Source organism: Microtus pennsylvanicus, chromosome 9, assembly GCF_037038515.1.
Source record: "Microtus pennsylvanicus isolate mMicPen1 chromosome 9, mMicPen1.hap1, whole genome shotgun sequence".
In the NCBI taxonomy this organism is placed as follows: Eukaryota; Metazoa; Chordata; class Mammalia; order Rodentia; family Cricetidae; genus Microtus; species Microtus pennsylvanicus.
In genome coordinates this window covers 67,328,825-67,350,137 of record NC_134587.1, presented here as the reverse complement: position 1 = coordinate 67,350,137, position 21,313 = coordinate 67,328,825, and the positions used below count along the sequence as shown (strand labels likewise).

The 21,313-nt window shown below is 44.7% G+C and overlaps 1 protein-coding gene across 1 annotated transcript in view; it reads right to left on the bottom strand.

The window, feature by feature from the left end:
* Positions 1 to 21,313, bottom strand: part of Zmat4 (zinc finger matrin-type 4) — a 359,141-nt gene that overhangs the window by 273,437 nt on the left and 64,391 nt on the right. Inside the window, exon 2 of the mRNA XM_075986366.1 lies at positions 14,491 to 14,596. Coding sequence (XP_075842481.1) covers positions 14,491 to 14,592 — 102 coding nt within the window. The 5' untranslated portion in view covers positions 14,593 to 14,596. The remainder of the gene's footprint in view (positions 1 to 14,490; positions 14,597 to 21,313) is intronic.

Genomic DNA, 21,313 nt, shown 5'->3' with positions numbered 1-21,313 from the left:
GAAGAAGCACTAATACATCCTGAATGTCCATCAACTCCACATGACTGGCTGGTAACCCTCAAAACCGGCAAGGTGTTCAAAAGTGCGGGAGGCTGGAGAAAGAGACGGTGTGAAAAGCCATAGGAGATGCAATGCTCAAATGTGAGGGGAAATGTTGGGTGGGCTCCTGGGAGGGAAATGTGCATGGAGGGAAGATCTGAATATGGTCCAGACTGTAGACTTGATAGTATACTATATAAGCATGACCCATAGGTGTGGCGTGTGTCTCCATTGGCTGACAAATTTACTACTGCATTGGAAGAGGTTAACAGTGGAAGAAACTGGGTCAAGTATATACCGAAATATTCCAGAATTGGTTTGCAACTTTTCTCTTATTGTAATGACATTCCAAACTTATAAAATTATGTAAAAATGTCCATACCCACAGAGCTAATCAGGATTTAAATAACACAAATAAATAAAAGACATATCTGTAACAAAATGATTTTAGGGATATAGTTCAGTTGGTAGCACACATAATAAACTGGGTGTAGCAGCCCATATCTTGGGAGGTGGAAAACGGGATCAGGAGTTCAGGGTCATCCTTTGGCCCACAGTAAGTTTGAGACCAACCTGAGGTACATTAATATGAAAGGAAGGAGGGAGAGTGGAAGGAAGGGAGGGAGGAAGGAAGGAAGGGAAGGAGAGAAGGACAGAGGGAGGGAAGAAGAAGAAAGAGAGTTGGGAGGGAGGGAGAGAGAAAGGAAAGAGAGAAGGAAAGAAGGAGTTTGGGTTGAGGGCATGAGACGCGAGTTAAATTCCTAGAGTCTACATAAAAAGCCAGATGTGGCAGCTCATCTATAATCGTGTTCCTATGGTGACATGGGAGGTAGAGACAGCGAAAGCCTTGGAAACTCATGGGTCAGCTAGCCTTGCATTTGCAGCATGGAATAAGAGACTGTCTGAAAAACTGTAGAATGGGAGGAGCAAGAATAACCAGAGGTTATCCTCTGTCCTATATATACATGCACCTTGGCAAGCATGAACTTACACTCACAGATGCGCACACACATACACACTCAAACACACATGCAAGCACACGTTTATACACATGCATGCACACACACATGCGCAATCACACGTGCACACACACGCACACACACATGCACATGTACACACACACATACACCCTCTCATTCACACACAGGCAGGCACACACCCAAACACACTCATGCATGCACCCACACACACATGCACTCATACTGAAACACATGCAAGCACAATTCACATACACATACATGCCCACAGACTCATACACACACATGCATATGCACACACACACACACCCTCACATTCATACACAGGCAGGCACACACCCGAACACTCACACATGCACACAGACTCACACATGCACACACACATTCAAACACACATGCACACACACATTCATACTTACACACACACACACACACACACACACACCCCCTCACATTCACATACAGGCTGGCAATACACCTGAACACTCACACATACATGCACACACACACACATGCGCGCACACTCACACGCATGCGCACTCATGCTCACACATGCTCACACATTCACACATGCTCACACGCACTCACGCCCACCCACCCACACCCATGCCTGCTCACACCCACCCACGCCTGCTCACACACACCCACACCTGCTCACACTCAAACACACATGGAAGCAAACATTCACATACACACATGCACACACAGGCAGGTACACACCGGAACATACATACACACACACACACACACACACACACACAGTCTTTCTACCTTGTTGCTGGCTATAGCTGTCGTTTCTGCTCTTGCCTCTCCTCTGTCTCAGTACCTAGCACCAGCCCAAAGTACAAAAGCATGAGCAGCATATTGTCAGGATAAATACAGCTCATGGCTGGAACCACAGCTGTGCCCAGCTTCAGGACACCGGGAGATAATACTTGGTTGTCCTCCCTCTTTTCACCCATCTCAGGCTCAAATGCTAAAATCCAAAAGGGTGACTTCAACACCAGAAAATGCAAAAACATCTGTGACCATTACACTAAGGATATCTGGGATGATAGTCACAAGATTGGCTAAGCTTTGCAGAGCAATTTTGCCCTAAAGTTTCTGTCTTTGAAACTGCTTTCCAGTGGAGCCCATTTTATGTGGTACTGTGGAGCGATAGGAAATTATGCAAGTTGGTCATATAAAAAACGAGCCATGCCTACAGGACGACTCACTGAGCAAAGGCTTGCTACCGAGTACTATCAAATGAGGTTTTTTGTTTTGGTTTAGTTTGGCTTTTGTTTTTGTTTTTTTTTTTGAGACAGGGTTTCTCTGTGTAAAAGCCCTAGCTGCCATGGAACTAGCTCTTGTAGACCAGGCTGACCTCGACCTTAGAGATCCACCTGTGTCTGCCTTCCAGGTGCTGGGATTTAAGGCATGTGCCACCACTGCTCAGCTGATGAAATGAGTTTTATCCCTGGGAACCTTGTGGTTGACGAGAACTACCTCTCTCAAGTTGTCCTGTGACCTCCACCCTGGGCTGCATATGTACACATGTTTATACACACACACAGAATAAAAATTTTTAAAGAAGCCACTTATAGTATCTAATCCAATAATAAGTCCCTGAACAATCTTGTAGCCTACAGCAAACCAAAGTCACATATCACTACTGTAGCATAACCAAACATGGCCCAGATATTCATATAACAGATACTTACTTTTCCTGTCTGTTAAGCAAGTCGGAAACTCTATCACTGACTGAGAACTAGCATGTAAAGTTACAAACACCACTTCAATAAAGCACTAATACCCTAATTTGGTTTTTTATTGGGATAGGTTAGTCAATAGGAGGGGGAAACTTTACTCAAGATTGACTGTTTACACTTAAAAGGTCAAGAAATGATTCATGTGTGACTTTTAAAAAATAATAAAACTAGGCATATGCCTAATTAATATTTTTAAATGTTTTGTATAAATATGTTGTAATAAAGGCTTAGTCAAAAGAAAACAAAAAGATGATAATCTGATAAAATCATTAGCTAATGGCACACAGGAAAGTCACGGGCAGGTGGAGAAAGGACAGAAAGAGAAAGGCTGCAGGTCTTCTGCGTTGCCGGAACAACTGGGAGAGTCAGGGCACAGGGTCAGCACTCTATCCAGCCTCTGACTTGAGTTAGAAGTTCCTAACTGAGAACATCTGAGGAAAAGCTCATAGCGAGTCCAGGGAATGGACAGGAACTGAAAATTCCTAAGTGAGCTCCATATCAGCAATGCTTGCCTTCCCCGGAAGTGATAGCATCCAGACTGGCAATGATAAAGCAGGGACCAAGGTAGAGACACTGCTCGGGGAAAATCACAAAGACTTACTGGTAATAAGGTCAACCTGAAGGGCTAGGATGTCTCATGGGACACTTGTCTAGTCCAGTAAAGGTCCTGCTATCACAACAGAGTGGGAGCCTGCAGAGGCTCAAAGGAGGAACTCTGTCCTAGCCAGGTCACTATTGCCGAGACGGGGAGGAAAGGGGTTTCCTTGGCTTACACTGAAGGAAGTCAGGGCAGGAACCTGGAAGCAGGAGCTGATGCAGAGGCCATGGAGGGATGCTGCTTCCTACTGGATTGCTCCCCATGACCTGTTCAGCTTGCTTTCTTATAGAACCCAGGACCACCTGTCCAGGGTGTTCCTATCCACAATGGACTGGGCCCTCCCCCATAAATCACAACAAAAATGCCCTAAAGGCTTACTTCTTAATTGAGGTTCCTTCATCTCAGGTGGCTTTAGCTTGTGTCAAGTGGACACAGAACTAACTATTCAGCACAATCAACCCCTTCTCAACTTGAAATACAAGCAAAGCATTGTGTTATCTTTATCCTCAAGATCAAACCTTAGCATCAATATCACAATAGAAAGTATTGTAAAACTTTGAAAAATCCAGACATTTTTATAAATTCAGTCTCTTAAAATAACAAAGAAACAAAAGTTTCTTTTAAAATCCAAAGTCTCTCAACTGCAGGCATCTATAAATCCAAAAATAAATAAATTTACTTAAAGAGAAGAATCCGGACATAGTCACAATCTAAACGAAGTAAAACCCAAGCTTCAACAGTGTAAATAACTCGATGTCCAAGGTCTGGCATTCACTCACAATCACCTGGCCTCCTCCAAAGTGCTCGGGACACTTCTCTGGCTCTGCCCTCCGCAGCACACAGAGCTTGTCTCACCGGCTCGGGCCAGCTCCACTCCATGGCTGCTGCTATTCTTGGCAGTTGTCTCATGTAACTAGCATCTCCAAAATCCTGGGTCTCCTGCTGAAACTGGGCTGCACTTTCGCCAACAGCCTCTCGTGAGCTCTCTTCGGGAACTCAAGCCCTGCCACACAGTGCCAAGCCTCAGCTGCTCTCCATGCCCCCTTCATGCCTTTAGAACCAGCACCACCTGGGAACTCCTACCACCAAGTTCAGCTGCCAGGAGGAGGTACAACCTTGGAAGCTTCTGGAACACAGCTTCTGCAGGCTTACCCTGAAGAAACACTCTCCAGAAGACTTCACCTCAACCATGCTGGTCTCTTATTACTCACTGCTAATTTCTCAATTTTCCAAACAAAGCAAAGGTTTTATGTCAGTGGTTCTGGTCTCTTGTTAATCGCGGCTGACTACTCAGCCCCTGCTGACCAGACACAACGGATTCTCAACTCAAAATATGCAACGGCCTGATAGTCTTTAAGTGACTCTCAAACCTCTCACTGGGACTTCACAAGCCAAATCCCCATCCTCTACATTTCTCTCAACACTTCCAAGCTACCAAGTAACAGCTTGCCAAGCTCCGACCACTCAAGAGATTTTCTAGCCCAAAGCTCCAAAGTCCTTCTGCAATTCCCCTGAAAAACAACATGGTCAGGTCTGTTATCGCAATGCCTCATTCTTGGCACCAACCTGTCCTAGTTGGTCATGAAACACCAAAAGCAACTTGGGGAAGAAAGAATTTGTTTAGCTTACAACAGCATTGTCCATCGTCAAGGATTCGGGGCGGGAACCTGGAGGCAGGAATTTATGCAGAGGCTGCGGAGGAGCACATTACTTACTGGCCTGCTCAGCCTGCGTTTTTATAGAACCCAGGATTACCTGTCCAGGGATGGCTCCACCTCCAAAGGGCTGGGCCCTCCCCCATTAATCACTAATTAAGAAAATGCCCTACAGGCTTGCCTCCAGCCCAATCTTACAGAGCTGTTTTCTTAACTGAGGTTCCTCTTAGGTGACTTTAGTTTCTGTCATGCTGACATAAAACCACCCAGTACAAACACTCGCAGCAGAGGAGAGAGTTCTGTTCCATTTTTCTCTACGTTAATAAAATCTGAACTCTTTCAAAAGGATGGAAGAACTTTTAGCAGCTGGAATAATGGTTAAAAATAAGTAAGGGCAAGCTGAAGAGGGTGAGCAGAGGTGGCCCGACCAGAAACTTCCTGTCCAAGGGCATCCGCACACTTTCCTGCTACTCAGAGGAAATGCCTGACAGTGACTGTCAACCTAAATAATCTAGAGTCACCTAAGGAACCAAGTCTCTGGATATGGCTGTGAGGGGTTACCTATATCAGGTTGGCTTATGGGCACTCCAGAGAGGTCTAGATTAGGTTCATCTGAAGTGTGCAAAGCCATCTGAACTGTGGGCAGAAGCATTCCATGGGTTGGGGACCGAGAGTAAATAAAAAGAATAAAGCAAGCTGAATGCTAGCATCCACTGCACTTTCCCTGTCTGTGGATACAATGTGACCAGAAGCCTCAGACTCCTGCCACAATGCCTTTCCCCACCGAGATGGACCCCCTCAAACCATAAGCAACGATAAGCCTTCCCATCCTTCTGTTGCTTTGATTGGCTATTTAGCTGCAGCAGTGAAGAAAGTCATCAATACCGTGATACAGTCAAATGTAGAGAAACTCTACTCCAAACTAAATCATCTTGGTAAGCCTAAGGATGCTAATTAAATTCTCAAATCATAGAGAACAGAGATGAAGTTTCCAACACCTCAGCACAATGGAAGAAAGCAAGGCTCATCACACGCAAGCCCACCGCTCAAGCCAAGAGCCGCTGGGATCACCTCTTTAGCTAAACATATAGAAGAGTTTTTAAAAACCCAGATGCCTTATTATAAAGAGGTCAGGAATGGATATATCTTCCAGTGAATGCTAAGAAAGGAAATCTGGGAGAAAAATCTTCAGTGAACATTGCCAGCCTGTACAGGTGGGATCTGAGAACCAAGTAACACACATCATCATCACATGGGTGCTGAGAGCTAAGGAGCTCCTCCAGCATTTCATCCCAGCTACCAAGGAATTTCAAGACAATTCAGTGAATGTTTCTCTACAGAGGATGATAGAACCGCATGTGTGTCCCACACGGTTTGGTCTGGGAGACTTGGACAACCACCAACAACGGGAGGAAGAAAGGGCCAACACACAGAGACAAAAGCTGAGATCAGGCAGACTGTATTTTTTCTGACGGAGGGCACCAACTGTGCCCCGAATTGCACTGTGTTTATTTTACACATCTGAATCAAGGAGGTCGGTTTATTGTATACAGCTGAACGGGGGGGGGGGGGGGGGGGGGCGGGGTAGGTTAGTTAATCTTGGTAGGACGTCTCTTTAGGAAAGAAGGCTCAGGCTGCTCTCACACAGGAGGAGGAAGCTGTGGTTGATAATTTCTATATAGACTAAACACCCTCTACTTGGGCCAGGGGGAGGCTTTGCTCTCTCTGAGCACCACCCAGAAAAGGTTTTTCCACTCTCACTGGTCTGAGCCATTGGGGTCCTTGAGATTTCTATCCCCGTGTCAAACTATTCTTATGCATAAAATTTCAAAGAAAACTGGGTGAATCTGGGTGACTAAGAAAGAAGCGGGAGAGTTTTGACATTATATACTAATTCATTTACTGATTTCCAAATTATGAAAATTCAGAGCTTCTTCAAAAAATGAATCAAACATTAATATAAAGAGTATTTTTGTCTTATACTTCATCATTTTTCTGAAATACTTAAGTCATATCAAAATATATCCGATTCTAATATGAAAGGAAAATAGCAGTGATATAGACACAAAACAAGATAAAGGAAAAGAGAAAAGAACCTACAATGAACACAGTCAGTACGCTCACAGTGAAGATTCTTGTCCAGTTTCTGCATGCCACCAAAACGTGGTGTCAAAGCAACACAGAAACATCCAGTCTCTCTCCCCTGACAGATCACACGCATCTGTCTTAGTCGGGGTTATCATTGCTGTAATGAAACACCATGACCAAAGCAACTTGGGGAAAAACGGATTATTTGACTTACATAATGTTCATCATCCAAGAGAGTCAGGACAGGAAGTGGGGCAGGAACCTGGAGGTAGGAGCTGAGGCAGAGGACACAGAGAGGACACAGAGGGGAGGAAACAGAGAACGCGGAGGACACGGGAGAGGACGCACAGGGCGCAGAGGGCGCAGAGGGCACAGAGGGCGCACAGGGCGCACAGGGCGCACAGGGCGCACAGGGCTGTGGCCTACTGGAATGCTACCCCGGCTTGTTCAGCCTGCTTTCTTATAGAATCCAGGATCACCTGCCCAGGGATGGTCCCACGCACCATGGTCTGGGCCCAACCCCATCAATCACTAACTAAGAAAATGCCCTACAGGCTTGCCTACAGCCTGATATTACGAAGGCATTTTCTCAATCGAGGTAATCTCCTCTCAGATGATTCTCGCTGTGTCAAGTTGACATAACACTAGCCAGCACCACAACTTTCTCTAGTGTCAAGTCCCGTGGCACTCCCCAAATCCTCAACCCCTCAAATTTAGCCTGGGTCACATTGAAAACAGTATTACAAGTGAAACTTATAGCTCGAAGTGCATTCATTAAAAAAATCAGAAAGAACACAAATAAATAGCTTAATGATATAACTCAAATAGTGGGGAAAAAAGAAAGGACACACGAATGTCAAACCCAGTAAATAGCAAGAAATAATAAAACTCAGAGCAGAAATTAAAGAAATAGAAACAAAGAAAACAATACAAAAAAATCAATCTATCTAAGAGTTTGTTCTCTGAGAAGATAGCATGACTGACAGGTACTTGGCCTAACTAAACAAAAGAAAGAAAGAGAGGACCCACATTAGCAGACCATTACAAGTAAATACATTCTAATGTATTCTAGTAAGCCGGAAAACCTAAAAGAAATTAATAAATTTCTATATTCAGTCAAACCACCAAAATTAAATCAAAAAATCAACAACTTAAAACAAAAAAAAACAAATGAGGAGATTAAATAGAAATAAAAACCCTTCTAGCTTAAAAAAAATGTCCAGGAATAAATGGATTAATGGAAATGGATCCACAACATTTCTACCAGACTTTCAAAAAAAAAGTCTACAACCAACCCTTCTTAAACTATTCAGAGAGAAAGAGAGTTTTCCCAAACTCCTACAAAGACAGTTTTAAAAAAGTCCTAACAAATGCAGAGCTAGAAGAAACATACTTCTACATAATAAAAGCTGAATATGAGAAACCCACAGCAAACATCATCTAAAATACAGAAAGTCTTGGAAGTAATCCTATTTAAGTCAGGAATGAGACAAGGATGTCAACTGTCCCTACCCCTGCTCAATATTCTGCTCAAGTACTAGCCGGAGCAATAAGGCAAGAAAAGAAAATTAAAGGAATATATAGGGAACAAGGAAGTAAATCATCCCGTGTGTGTGTGTGTGTGTGTGTGTGTGTGTGTGTGTGTGTGTAGTATATAATGATACTACACGAGTGACACCAAAAATTCTACCAGAAAATTTCTAGAAGCTATGAATCAATTCAGCAATGTGGCAGGATAAAGAATAAAATCAAATATGTCTATACACTAGCAAAACCACACAGAGAAAGATCATGGACAGACTCCCATTCACAATAGAAAATAAAATATATAGAAAAAAAGACTAGCGTAGTAAGTCAAGGGCTTCTACACTGAAAACTTGAAATTTCTGGAGAAATAAATAGACACTCAAAAATGGAAAGATGTCCCATGATCATGAAATAGTGTCCCAGGGAAAAACACAACATTTTTTAAAATCTTATACCAAATAGTAAGCCCTGAAAATATACATACAATTAGCATTATACAAACTTCACAGGTTGCATTTTGGAATACATATATTAACAACTAAATAAAAAATAGGCCATGAGTTTGAAAGAGAGCAAGTGGGGTTATATGGGAGGGCATACAGGGAAGGGAAGGGGAAATGGTATAATTTTATTGTAATATCAAAAAATAAAAGAAATAATTATTTTAAAGCAAAGCAAAAAGCAAAAGCTTGTGGTCAAGCTAGCTGCAATGAGCTACTTAATCAGAAGAGGATGGTACATGAGCTACCCAATCAGAAGAGGATGGCATGTGAGCTACCCAATCAGAAGAGAATGGTATGTGAGCTACCCAATCAGAAGAGGATGGTATGTGAGCTACCCAATCAGAAGAGGATGGTATGTGAGCTACCCAATCAGAAGAGGATGGTGTGTGAGCTACCCAATCAGAAGAGGATGGTATGTGAGCTACCCAATCAGAAGAGGATGGAATGTGAGCTACCCAATCAGAAGAGAATGGTATGTGAGCTACCCAATCAGAAGAGGATGGTATGTGAGCTACCCAATCAGAAGAGGATGGACATTGGTTAGAGGAAGGATAGAAAGGAATGGTGTGATTATATTTTCATTAGAAGTTGGAAAGCTTTGTAGAAAAAAAAAACAAACATGGGTTTGAGTTTTGGGCAGTAACATGACAAAGGCTAGCTCCTAAAAATCTTGTGATGTCATCCACAGCCCTCATCATTTCCAACTGTCTGATGGATTCTGATATTCCTGGCAGGTAGACAGCGATGTGAGCATGGATAGGAGAAGAAATGGGAGAAGAGAGAGAAGCGAGGAGGAGGGGAAGAAAACTTTGATTGTTGCAGACCCAGTAGGATTTCTCAGCCTTGTGAACCAGGCTTTTGGCAGAAATGAGATTAAGGACGTGGCCTTTTCACCTACTGTCTTTTAGATAAAATCAAGATTTCCACAACTAAACTCAAAAGGGAAACAGGCAAATGGGTGAAGAAAATTAAAAGGCACAACCTTGAGGCTGTGTCTACAAGAGAACTGCATGGCTCTGCAACAGAGTTCTCTGGAAGCTGGTATAACGAAAGCCTGCCATAGTGCCGAGAGAAGCGTGTTACTAAGGAAATTATGATTCTGATTTAAAAAATCTTAGAACACTCTGCGTCCCTACAGTCATCCTCGGGAAGGAAGCAGAGGGAAGTCAGGACCCGAGATCTGCTTCAAACAGGTCCAGAAGGATGTTCAACAGGAAGGTGAGAGCCACTGCAAAGAAGGAAGTCCCTCCTGAGGAGGTCACGTGCTGCTCCAGGGGGTTTTCTCACTCCCCTAAGAGTAAGAGTAAGCTGTACCTGGCCTTCTGGTGGCCCTACGCTACTGACGGTCCTTTGTTTCCTGGATGGGAAATATTACTGACACAGCTACCCTAGAGTGAAGTGCGTGCTGTTAACGTCTGTTTTGCTCACAGGTCAGTCAAGTAAGAACTGTGTATCCTCTGGTGGTTCTGTCCACTCTTAGAGCCCTGGCCACCGATCTGAAAGAATTTGAGGCTATTCTTGAGGAGAGGAAATGAATGGGTTTATTTTAGCTCCCAGTGTGAGGAATACAGTCCATCATAGACGAGATGGCATGGAGGTGGAGAGACACTGATCACACTGCATCCCCAGTTAGAAAACAGAGAGCCGTTGATGTCCCAGCTTGATGGCTTTTTCCTTTTTATTTAGTCCAGAACCACGGGTTACACCCACATTCAAGTGGACCTTCCTTAGCTAAATCTTCCCGAAAATACCCTCACAGATACACCAAGAAGTGTGCTTCCTTGATAAATCCAGTCAAACTGGCAGTCAAGATTAACCATCACACAGCCACTGATTTTTGTAAAAGAGTCATTTCTGAGACCCGTCGCACAGCAGCACCCAGGGTTCACAGAAAGAAGCTTGGGTTGACGTTTATTTTTGGCTATATGAAACCTGCCCAATAATTCCTTTTACTTTCTTTCTAGATCTGTACTATTTCTTCCCTTGGATTTACTAAAATATAAATAAACACATATTGTATATTAGTATAATGATTATAATATTATGTACAGCAATATTAAATATTATATATACTACATATAGTGTGTATATGCAGAAAGAGAAGGCAAGCTTTTCTGTGCTTTGGGTTTCATTTTTTGTCAGCTACTGAGGACAACTTTCCATCCTCCTACTTATCAGAGAGCCACCCATCACCCATGCATGCAACCCTTCCTTTTGTAGGAAATTATCCTTTAGGCTCTTGAAACTACAGCAGATCATTCCATTGCCCCTTGCCCAAGAAATTATTTCTGATCTTTATAGCAGTAGGCAGCTCATTCTGAAGTGTTCTCTTCTGCATGTGCTCAGTGTGTTGGTTCTGACTATTCACCCGTGGGCAGAGACAACAACTAATTATATTTTCCTCTGCTTAGCAAGTAGGAGAAATATCTGTGTGCCCCTCCATTTCCTTGTTTTGCTTTTATATCAGGACTTCATATACAAAGAGAAAAATGTTCAAGGATAGCCCAGAATAGCTCAGTCAATTAAAACCATACAAGGCTCTTCTCCCCTTCTGTTAAATAGGCATGCAGATATTAGCAATTAACCCATTTGTTCATTTGCTTTTCTTCTACTTCAGGAGGCTAACATACTAGTTTCAAGGCACAGGTCATATCAAAATATTTTTTTGTTTCCACCAACACCTCACGGCCATCTAGAGATGCTCAATTGCAGTCTATGGTATCAGATTCTTAAGAACCTGATGAATCCAAAGTTCTCTTCACACATACACACATACACATGCACACCACACGTGTGAGCACACACGCATGTGCACACACATGCATGTATGCACGCACAGACACACACCACCAACCATGTCTTCCCTCTATGTGCTGCCCCGGTGTCCTGCCCAGTCTGCTTCCTCCAGCCAGCCGGATCAGCCTCTTAATGTTCTTTGGAGATAAGTATCGTTTATTACTTCCTAAAACTGACCCATGCTTGAAGCCTCAGTAAATCATGACATTCTCCAACAAGTTTTGACCACAATTGGTCTTCATGTTGTAGATCTTTGAAGACACTGAAACCCTTGGAAGTGTGATTGAGCCAAACCCGTGTCTTTGTAGGAGAGTAGACCTGTAGCTCTGGGGAGAGGCTGGGCAACTCACAGATCTGCACTGAGCATTGTCATGTGGGTGTCTGAATCACGTGGGACTCTGTGCCCTTCCCGCTCCATGGAGTTCCTGAGCTTCTTGGACACAGAGACCACTTCTCACACTGGTTCATAATCTCCTCCAATATGTAAGGCCTGCACTGCTAGTCCCGTGCAAATACACAGTGGATGCTCACTGGTGCCCCCACAGGGAAGCAGGGGCTATTAGCAGCTGGAACTGAAGAAGCGAGCAAGACTGAAACCAAGCCCTGGGAGTCATGGGCACAGCATTTTCAAGGAGTTGAATGAAATGTCTAGCTCGTTGAGAAACCCACTCTCCAGGTGATGTCAGCCGAGGTCGTGTGTGGAGCCTGAGGGCAGGCCGATAGAACACCAGTTTTCAAATAGTCTCAGGGGATCTGAGGCACGCTCCAGTATAAGCGTCCCAAACAAAGAGACGGGAAGACAAGAAACACAGGGACCCTAGGCCCCGCTTCTGTTACTTCACTGCCTCAACATCTCTGCAGTGGGAATGCGAAGGCTATCTCTGATAGAAGGAAGGCGAGGGGTAGACAACCAAAAGGCATTTCCCAGCCCCATCCGCGTTTGGTGGGAAGGTACTTGGTGTTGCTAAATGATGCATGACCCTGCTTGTAGAGAATCTATTGATTGCTTTACCTTTTCTAACTCACGTATGCTACGTTCAATTAACACATACCATCAACCACAGATTACACCACAGCAAGAGTCCAGTGCATCAATAAGAGAAGCTGAGATCAAAATAAGTACACTGTTAGCTGAGCAGCTGAGGTGGGGTTTTGTTATTTAAAAGTGTTGTCGTTTAAAATATTAGCCTTCTGGTTCAGCGAACAGCACTGGTCAGTATCACCAACATGTTTAAGTCAGAGACCTACCCCCTCACGAGTGCTAACAATACCTACAATGTGCGCGTACTGTTCAGGAATTAGGACTCAAATAAACAAAACCATTTCTATTCTCAAATCCTGAGAACATTGATTAAAAATCAAAACAAAAGGCCTAATGTAGAGAGTGTGTAATTTCAGAGCAGGAAACATTCCCCTGCTTCTTAGTGGTATTTTATAGCTACATACGTGCTCACAAACAGTATCCCCAGGACTCAGAGGGTTTATCATGCCCACAACAATGGATTTGTTCCTCACAAACAAGTTCACTTGAAGCTGCCCCCAGCATTCGCTTCCCTCTTGATGAAAGAATAGCATGTCAGCCTCCAGATCCACCATTTCAACATAAATCAGAAGCATGGGAGAGGCTGGGACGGCGCTGCCCAGAGTTACCAAAAGCAAAGTTGAAATTTGCCATGAGCTGATACTAGGCTGCGTCTGCTCAAATGGTGCAAGTGTTGTAAGTGATCAAGAGGTTATTTTAAAGACACCGGAATATGTGCATAGGTTCTCTGTAAACATCACACCATTTCACGCAGAGGACTTGAGTAGCCGCTGGGCTTTCTGGAACCCATCCCCCGTGGATTGGCCGGGGTAGGCAACTGCACTGCCTTTTCCCTGCAAATGTTGATTTCACAGATGCTTCAAAGAGCATGCTTGTTTGCCATCCATCAAAGCATCTCAGCAAAGGAGATAATGGCAGTAAAAGAATTTCGCACGCTTGACACACTTAGCTTCCAAAATATTCCCACCAACACAAAACCTTGTGGGAAAGACAGGGTTGGTGTGTGGTATTTCCGGGTGTGTATGGATGTGCTGTCATTATTATTTCTGAGGTGCACAGGGAAACCTGGGGACTCCTACATTCTGATGACCATTTAGGGCACTGGCTAACAGGAAAGGTTTTCTGTGGAGGTTGTGCCTTTACTCCCCGAGACCATGTTTCCTGTTGACTAGTAAGGGTCTTCGAGCCTATCTTCATATCAGAGGTGGAAGAAGGCAGTGGAACTAGTATATTTGACATGCATTCCTCACAGAGAGAGAGCAGAAAAGGAAGCCCAATGAGTCTCTAAGGGCTAAGATGCAAATTACAATATTAATAAACAAAATTAAATAAAATATGGGAAGTAGCCAGGCCTCAGAGTAATGTGAGCAACCTTGACTCCCGACAAACACACCATGACCTAATTCACACGACACAGGCTCACGACTTGTAGTTCTGAAAACTCCCCAGCTCCAAAAATGAGTATCTTCAAGTCCCCAAAGCCACACCAAGTGAGTGAGCAGGGCTACGCTTACCTCATAATGGGCCACCCGCTGGGATTCGGATATCAGCTGTGCGCTGCACACCTTACAGTAACTGTCTGTGAACAAATCCTGATCGATATCGGAGGACTTCATCAGGCTGAAGAAAAATCAACAGGAGAAAAAGGGGAGGGGGAGTCTGTTACTCCAATGATGATGCAGAACACTAACCAAGTCAAAACCAGAGGGTGTGCTGATGGTAGCAATGGGGTGGGTCTCTCCAAAACCCAGTGTTACCATACCAACTACCCACTCTAATGAATAGTTGATCATTTGCCTATAAAAAATCCAACAGGGGTGCTAGAGCTTTATAAGATAGCAATCCATCTCTAGTTTGTTTGTTTTTTTCCTACTTAAACAAACCAGATTTGTAGCTATTGTTTTTCTGGGGGTTAATTTGGCAAAACAATTATACATGTGATGTATATTCACAGAGAAATGCAAAGTATCCAATTCCTGCAACAATAGGAAATAGATCAAAGGCATTCTGATACAGCCTTACACTGGAACTAAGATGGAGGTTACAAGTCCAAATTCTGAAGTTCACAGGCGTGCGAGCACAATAGTGCATAAAACTTGCTTTTAGATATGTAAAGTGCACGTTCAGAAATGATAGGTCACTGTCTTATAATCATTTCGTTTTGAAACGTTCCTATGATGAACATATTTTTTTTAGCAAGGAACAAGTTATCATACGAGTCGTATATGCAGCATAAAATGCAATTTAAGTTCAACGGCTACACTTTAAAAAAAAATCGGAAGACAAACTTCCTTCTAACTTCACACCTTGAAACCCAAGGAGACCTTGCCCTGCCTGCTGTATCCATATTCAGGGATTTCAGAGTCCATTAAATGATCTTTACCACCCCACACCACAACCGAATAAATGGCAAATAAATACATCCTGCAGTTCCAACCTGCTACCGGAACGCAGTCCCAGTACAAGTTCTCAAGCCTGTGAAAGTGCTCTAGCTGATCGGGGTCCTGTTACCTATAAGCAAACACACACCCCTCTTCCTCATCCTTCCTCTCCACTAGGCAACAGAAGCTTGTACCAGACTGCGTCAGACAGAGAGGCAGGAGAGCCTTCACCAGCAGGCCCACGGTGAGCACAATGATCCCTCCCGCTCTAACGCCCTCATCTCACCTACTAGACTGACCATAAGGGCCTGACTGTTCAGGGGCGTGGCCTGAATGATGATTCCTCTTCCTGAACACATCAGCTCCACCTTGGAGCTAATGCTGCCATGATTTGGGTGAATCGCGCATCTCCCTGTGTCTCAGTTTATCTCATAAATAACGAGATTATAGTAGATTTTACTTGTTAAAAACTGCAGTGAATCAAAGAAATCAGCAAATTAAAAGTACTGAATATAAAACTCTCGTCATATTTTCAAACACTTGGAACAACCAATAATTATTCCAGACACCATAGATCACTGAGTCTTACAGCTGATGAGGACCTGTTATTTCTAGAAATGCTCTTCCTAGCAAACAATTATTTGGTGCAAAGTCCACCACTTGCCATAAGGCTTACTCCTCAACCTACACAATACAATCTGTCCCAGGGAAGGTGAAAGATTTACTCTATTTCTCTCGGGATGAAAATCTATCCTGTTGTAGCGTTCATTCATTAATTCTGCCATAGGTCTAACACAGAATTCTCCTTTTTCACATGATAGCCACACTTGAAGTTCTGAAGAAAAATCTTTTTGTCCATGTTTGAGTCCTGCCCTTTCCCACAACATTGTGTCTGAGCATGGTCCATCTTCAAGAGCAGTGCCAGGGACACCGAAGTCACCGGAAATGATCCAATGGGGACCAAGGCAAACCCCGCCAACAATACAGCATTACTGCCATCTCTGCTCACATCCCAGAATGAAAATGGAGGAGAGGACTTTTGAATATGGAAAAAAATGCAACAGAACATTAGAAATGTCAAATGGGAAGTGAAAACTTACATCTTTATGCCAAGTTCCTATAAGTAGTTGTGCTTAAGTATTACCATGTTCTCTGCTATTTTTAATATAGAGGTGCATGAAGATAGATTCCTGGGTGACCTGCTTAATAAGAATCTCCAAGGTCCCCATACACTCCTCCTCCATCATAGGACCAACCACAGGCACCAAACCCCATGAAGGGATGGATATTCAGGTACACGCTGGACCGAACAGAGCTTGTGGGCGTCTGCCTCGGTGAAGCAGCTGTGAGCAGAAATAGCTTTAAAGGCAGAATATAAAATGTGTATACTACAAAAAAAAAATCCTAAAGAAGAGAAGCTATCACGGCTTTTCCCATCGTCTTATGTAAGAACACTGATTTGAGCAAGGCCGTGTGCAACAGAACAAGAATAAGGACCCTTGTGGGTCCGGGACATGAGTGAGATGCCTGGATACATGGTGTGTTAGTGGGTGGCAATTCGTGGACAAGTGCCAGTCTGGCTTGTGCAGAGAATTCTTTCTGTGCAGGTCGGTTTAGACTAGGAGAAGATCCTGTTTGTGCCTCCAAGACTGGAATTCTCAAGAAGGAAAGTTGCCATCTGCTCCCCTCCTCTGGCTTACTTGAAAAGCCCTCAGCTTCCCTGCTCTTCAGAACATGAAAGACAGAGAGAAAGAGGATGGCAGAACACACATCCCTTCCTAGCCCTGCCCACCACACTAACAGGCTCAGGTCTCCTGGAGCAGCTGAGACAGCAACAGAGCCATCAGCCCTCACCAATCAGAGTCCCAGGGTGAGGACCTCCCATGGAGCTTGCTCACCCTGGAATGCTGTAAGGTCCTTGGGAATTCTGGGTAAAAGACAAGCATCATAGAATGGAGGGGTCTAATTTCCTCTACTTTCTCTGCAAAAAAATGTTTCATCTTTGCTACTCAACCAGCAGCACACTTCAAAGGCACATCACAAAGCCATCACCAGGGACTTGAGTGACCTAAATGCTCTTCAGCATTCACCAGAGATGGTTCCATCCCCAGGAGACCCAGAGCAGAGGAGCAGACCATGTATGAAAATCTGGTCAGATGACTTTGCTGTCCCCAGTGTCTGTTCTAGGAGAACCAAGTAGTATACAGCATTATCAGTACACAGCCAGATGCATAATTGGGCAAAATAGAAAAAAAATGAAGAGCAAATCTCCCAGCATCTCACTATGCAGCCCTGGTTGGCCCAGAACTGGCTGTATAGAACAGGCTGTCCTTAACCTATCTCTACCTCCCAGGTGCTGGAATTAAAGGCATGTGGCACTATATAATAGTCTCTAGGACACTGTTATATATGGGGCAGAGCAATGACAGAAGGCACTGTCCTTGGGTCCAAAACCTCAAGGGCAATAAAATGAGAAAACACTGCACACACACACACACACACACACACACACACACACACACACACACACCAGTCCCTGCTAAACATTGGCAGAAAATGCTAAGCTAGCCAGTTTGAGATGACATGACAGATTATCATGGAACTCTCCAAGGAGGTCGTATTAGACTTGAAGATGGGGGGATGGATAAGATAAGGGCAGAGGAAAGCAGGTCAAACTCTGAGTCTTTCCCCTGGCACAAAGATAGTCCTGATTACCATCAGGCATAAGAACATGTGGGAGGGAGAGGGGAGAGGGCTAGCCGTGAATAACACAAAGATGAAGCAAACAATAGAAAGACAAGAATGAAGGAGCTCAAGACCCAGGTGGAAGGAGAAACTCCTGACAACAACCAGGTCTTAAAGGTCCCTCATGGGACAAGAGAGGCCTTTGTCAGTGTCCTCAGAAGCAACTTTCCTCTGACCTTAGGAGCAGACTGCAGAAAACAGGCTAAAGCCATTATGGGCTCCATGAAAAGGGGAAGTGGTGTTCACTCCTCTCCATGACTGTACGAAAATAAAGTGGAGACTTTGAAAGCCATGTGCGGTTACTCAGACGAGAAAGCCATTAGCCCCCATTCAGATTTGGTTGATCGCTAGCCAGGGTGTCCAGCCAGTTCAATACACTGTCTGTGTTCTGGTCTCTTCAGCTGTGAACTGGACAGAGGGTGAACTTCACCAGGTTGCCATGGGGGTCCGAATTAAAGTTGATAAAGCATTAGACACAGAGTAGCATATGGTAGGCACTTAGGAAGCCAATATTCCCACCATTGTTAGCAATATTACCAATTCTGGTGTGGTGCTTTGGGAGCAATACTGTAAATATTTAAGAAGAGAAGTAAACAGAGCCACGTTGGAGGCTGAGCAGGAAGATGAGAGACCCAGAGTAATGAAATCGTAGTTCTTATTGCTCATTTAGTCATTCTATGACCTGCACCGTCCTCGGATGATATAATGCAGCTGAAACCCAAGCTCGGGGCCCAAGAAGACCCCACACTTCCAAAATGCATACGGTCTATTTTCATCATCCGAAGTGCTGACACTCGCCAGGGAAGCCAGATGAGAATCTGTGCCCCTCTTTCTGTCTCTCATCCCTGCTCTCCTCCCTGTGACCTGCTCCCCAGGGACCACAGAAGGAAGCATACACAATCCAGGGTTTGGCAGCGAGCCATCCACCAGCAACCTTAGCCCACAGCTTCTGGCTGTTGCAAGGTGTCTGAGCAACCATGCCCTCAGGGGACAGCCATTCCACCCCAGTTCTTCAAGGGAGGAAGTCGGGAGCATGATGCCGGCCACTGTGTGATGGTCGATCTACCTTTGGCTACAGTGGTGTCATACTAACCCAGGAAGTAAATAGTCCACCTTCTGCCCCCTCTCTCCTTTCCAGTGGTTCTCTGAAAACAGGATTTAAGACCTGTGCCATTCACAGGCTGAGAGCTCTACGGTTAACACAGAGTACTGCTGGGTGTGGCACTGAGTTCTCCAGATCCACAGTGCAGCTTCTCTAAGCAGAGTCCTAAAAGCACCGACCCTCATGGAAGTCCCTAAGCGGGGAGTAAAGATTTCGCCTGAGGCTCCCCCCTACACAGCTCTGTGAAAATCTCATTTTCCTCTGTGAAGACACTAAGACTCAGGGCTGATTATTTTGCCTGAAGGTCCCTGAGTCTCCCACACGGTAGTCAGTTTTCCAGGCCAGGGATGAATCTGCTGTCCACAGGTCATGCCCTAGCTGGGCTGCCTTTTCCCATTCTGTATGTGTTACTTAGCCTACACCACAGTCCCTCTGCCTAGGACCATGAAAAGTACTTAAAAGCACAGAATAGATGCCTGTGGGCCCATCCTTTTCTGACCTCAGTGCCTAGACTTTCTTTTCTTGACCTGAACAGAGCTATGACTCTCTACCACCTTGTAGGCATTTTGTGTCCATGTTTATCTCCACAAGATTTCGGGCATGGACACCATGACCACCTTCAGATTAGGTACCCACTACCATTTTCATTTTAGCCTGACACCTTGAGGAGTCACACCCAGTACAACTGGGCCTTCTGATCCAGTCTGGCACCTTCCTCTCTAAGCCACATGCCCTTCCCGGCCACCATGAAAAAGTTAAGCAGCTCTCAGCATCTCTGGCCTCTGCTCCCCAGTATTCAACACAAGCAGCTTAAATGTTTGATCTCTTGCAATGGTCCACTAAATTAAAGTATTCCTTCCACATTTAGCAATTAGTCATACCCATAAAAGCACGTATAAGTTTTCTCTGCTCTGGTTTATTAGTATTAAAACTATAAGTATATAAGTAGAAAGAGGAAGTGGGATGTGGAAACCAGCGCTGGCCCATCTTCAGTCAAAAACAAATAACCCTTGGCTTGCTCCTGCGTGGATCTCTTAAGTTTCTATTCCCCAAACTTTGATGCTACCTCTAACGCTTTGTGGCTCCAACCTGCTTCTCACCTCCTTCCCCTTCCAGGTCTCTGTTGCTGGCCTACTTTACTCGCCAACCTAGCAGCAAAGAGAAAAAGAACTGGGAGGGAGCCAGAGGTATCTTCAGAATACAACTCAACAGTGCTCCTCCATAACCCCCACAGGCACCCAAAAACCTCTGACGATGGGTCTGTCCTGTCTCCATCGCATCTCCCTCCAAGCCAAGTGGGTGATGCAGGGCTGGTTGCCGTGGCAGCAGACAAAGCAGGGAAGAAAAAAAAACTACTCCAAAAATGAAAGCAGGTTGTGAAATCTAGCCAGAGAACAGGACAGCAAGCAGACAATAGCAAGGAGCAGAAAAGGTAAGGATGTCCATAGTGGGGGTTTTGGTGGCATCCCCCTGCCTACATTTCCCTATAATTTAGCATGCATGTAGATGGCCAAAGAGGGAAATCTCCCATAGTGCCTGTGTGCAGGGTGAAGGTCAAAGACATGACCATCTTGAAGAAACTTTGGGATTCTGTGTTTCTCAGAATTGCAGCCATCCTTCTGGCCAGAAGTCCTAATGTTGTTCAAATAAAAGAATCTGGTAGCTCAAGCCCCTCACTTACACAGCATCCAGATGTCCCCGCGAGCTGTTTGCTACCCTGAGCTGAGAGCTCCGCCATCCCTACCCACATGCCCTTTCCTTGCTCCATGTCAGCAGGAGAGGCAATATTGACTCATACCATTTGAGCAATTACCTCCTAAAGGCAGCAACTCTCTTCCCTTGTAAGGCCAGGCTCTGTGGTTCCTGACTCACAGGCATGTGCCATTGCTGGCTACATACTCGACTCTGGCAACGGAACCGCATCTGTCAGCCCACAGCCTGGCCCAGCGATATCTAGCAGGGAAGGCAGCATCACCCTGCCAGCTTGCAGGACAGCACTCTGGTCAAACCCCACGGCAAGCCGCTGTGCTCACAGCAGGTGCCTGGCCCTTGGCCACTTCTCTTTTCTGTTTTCTTTTCCTTTGACTGGACAAGTCTGAACCACAGATC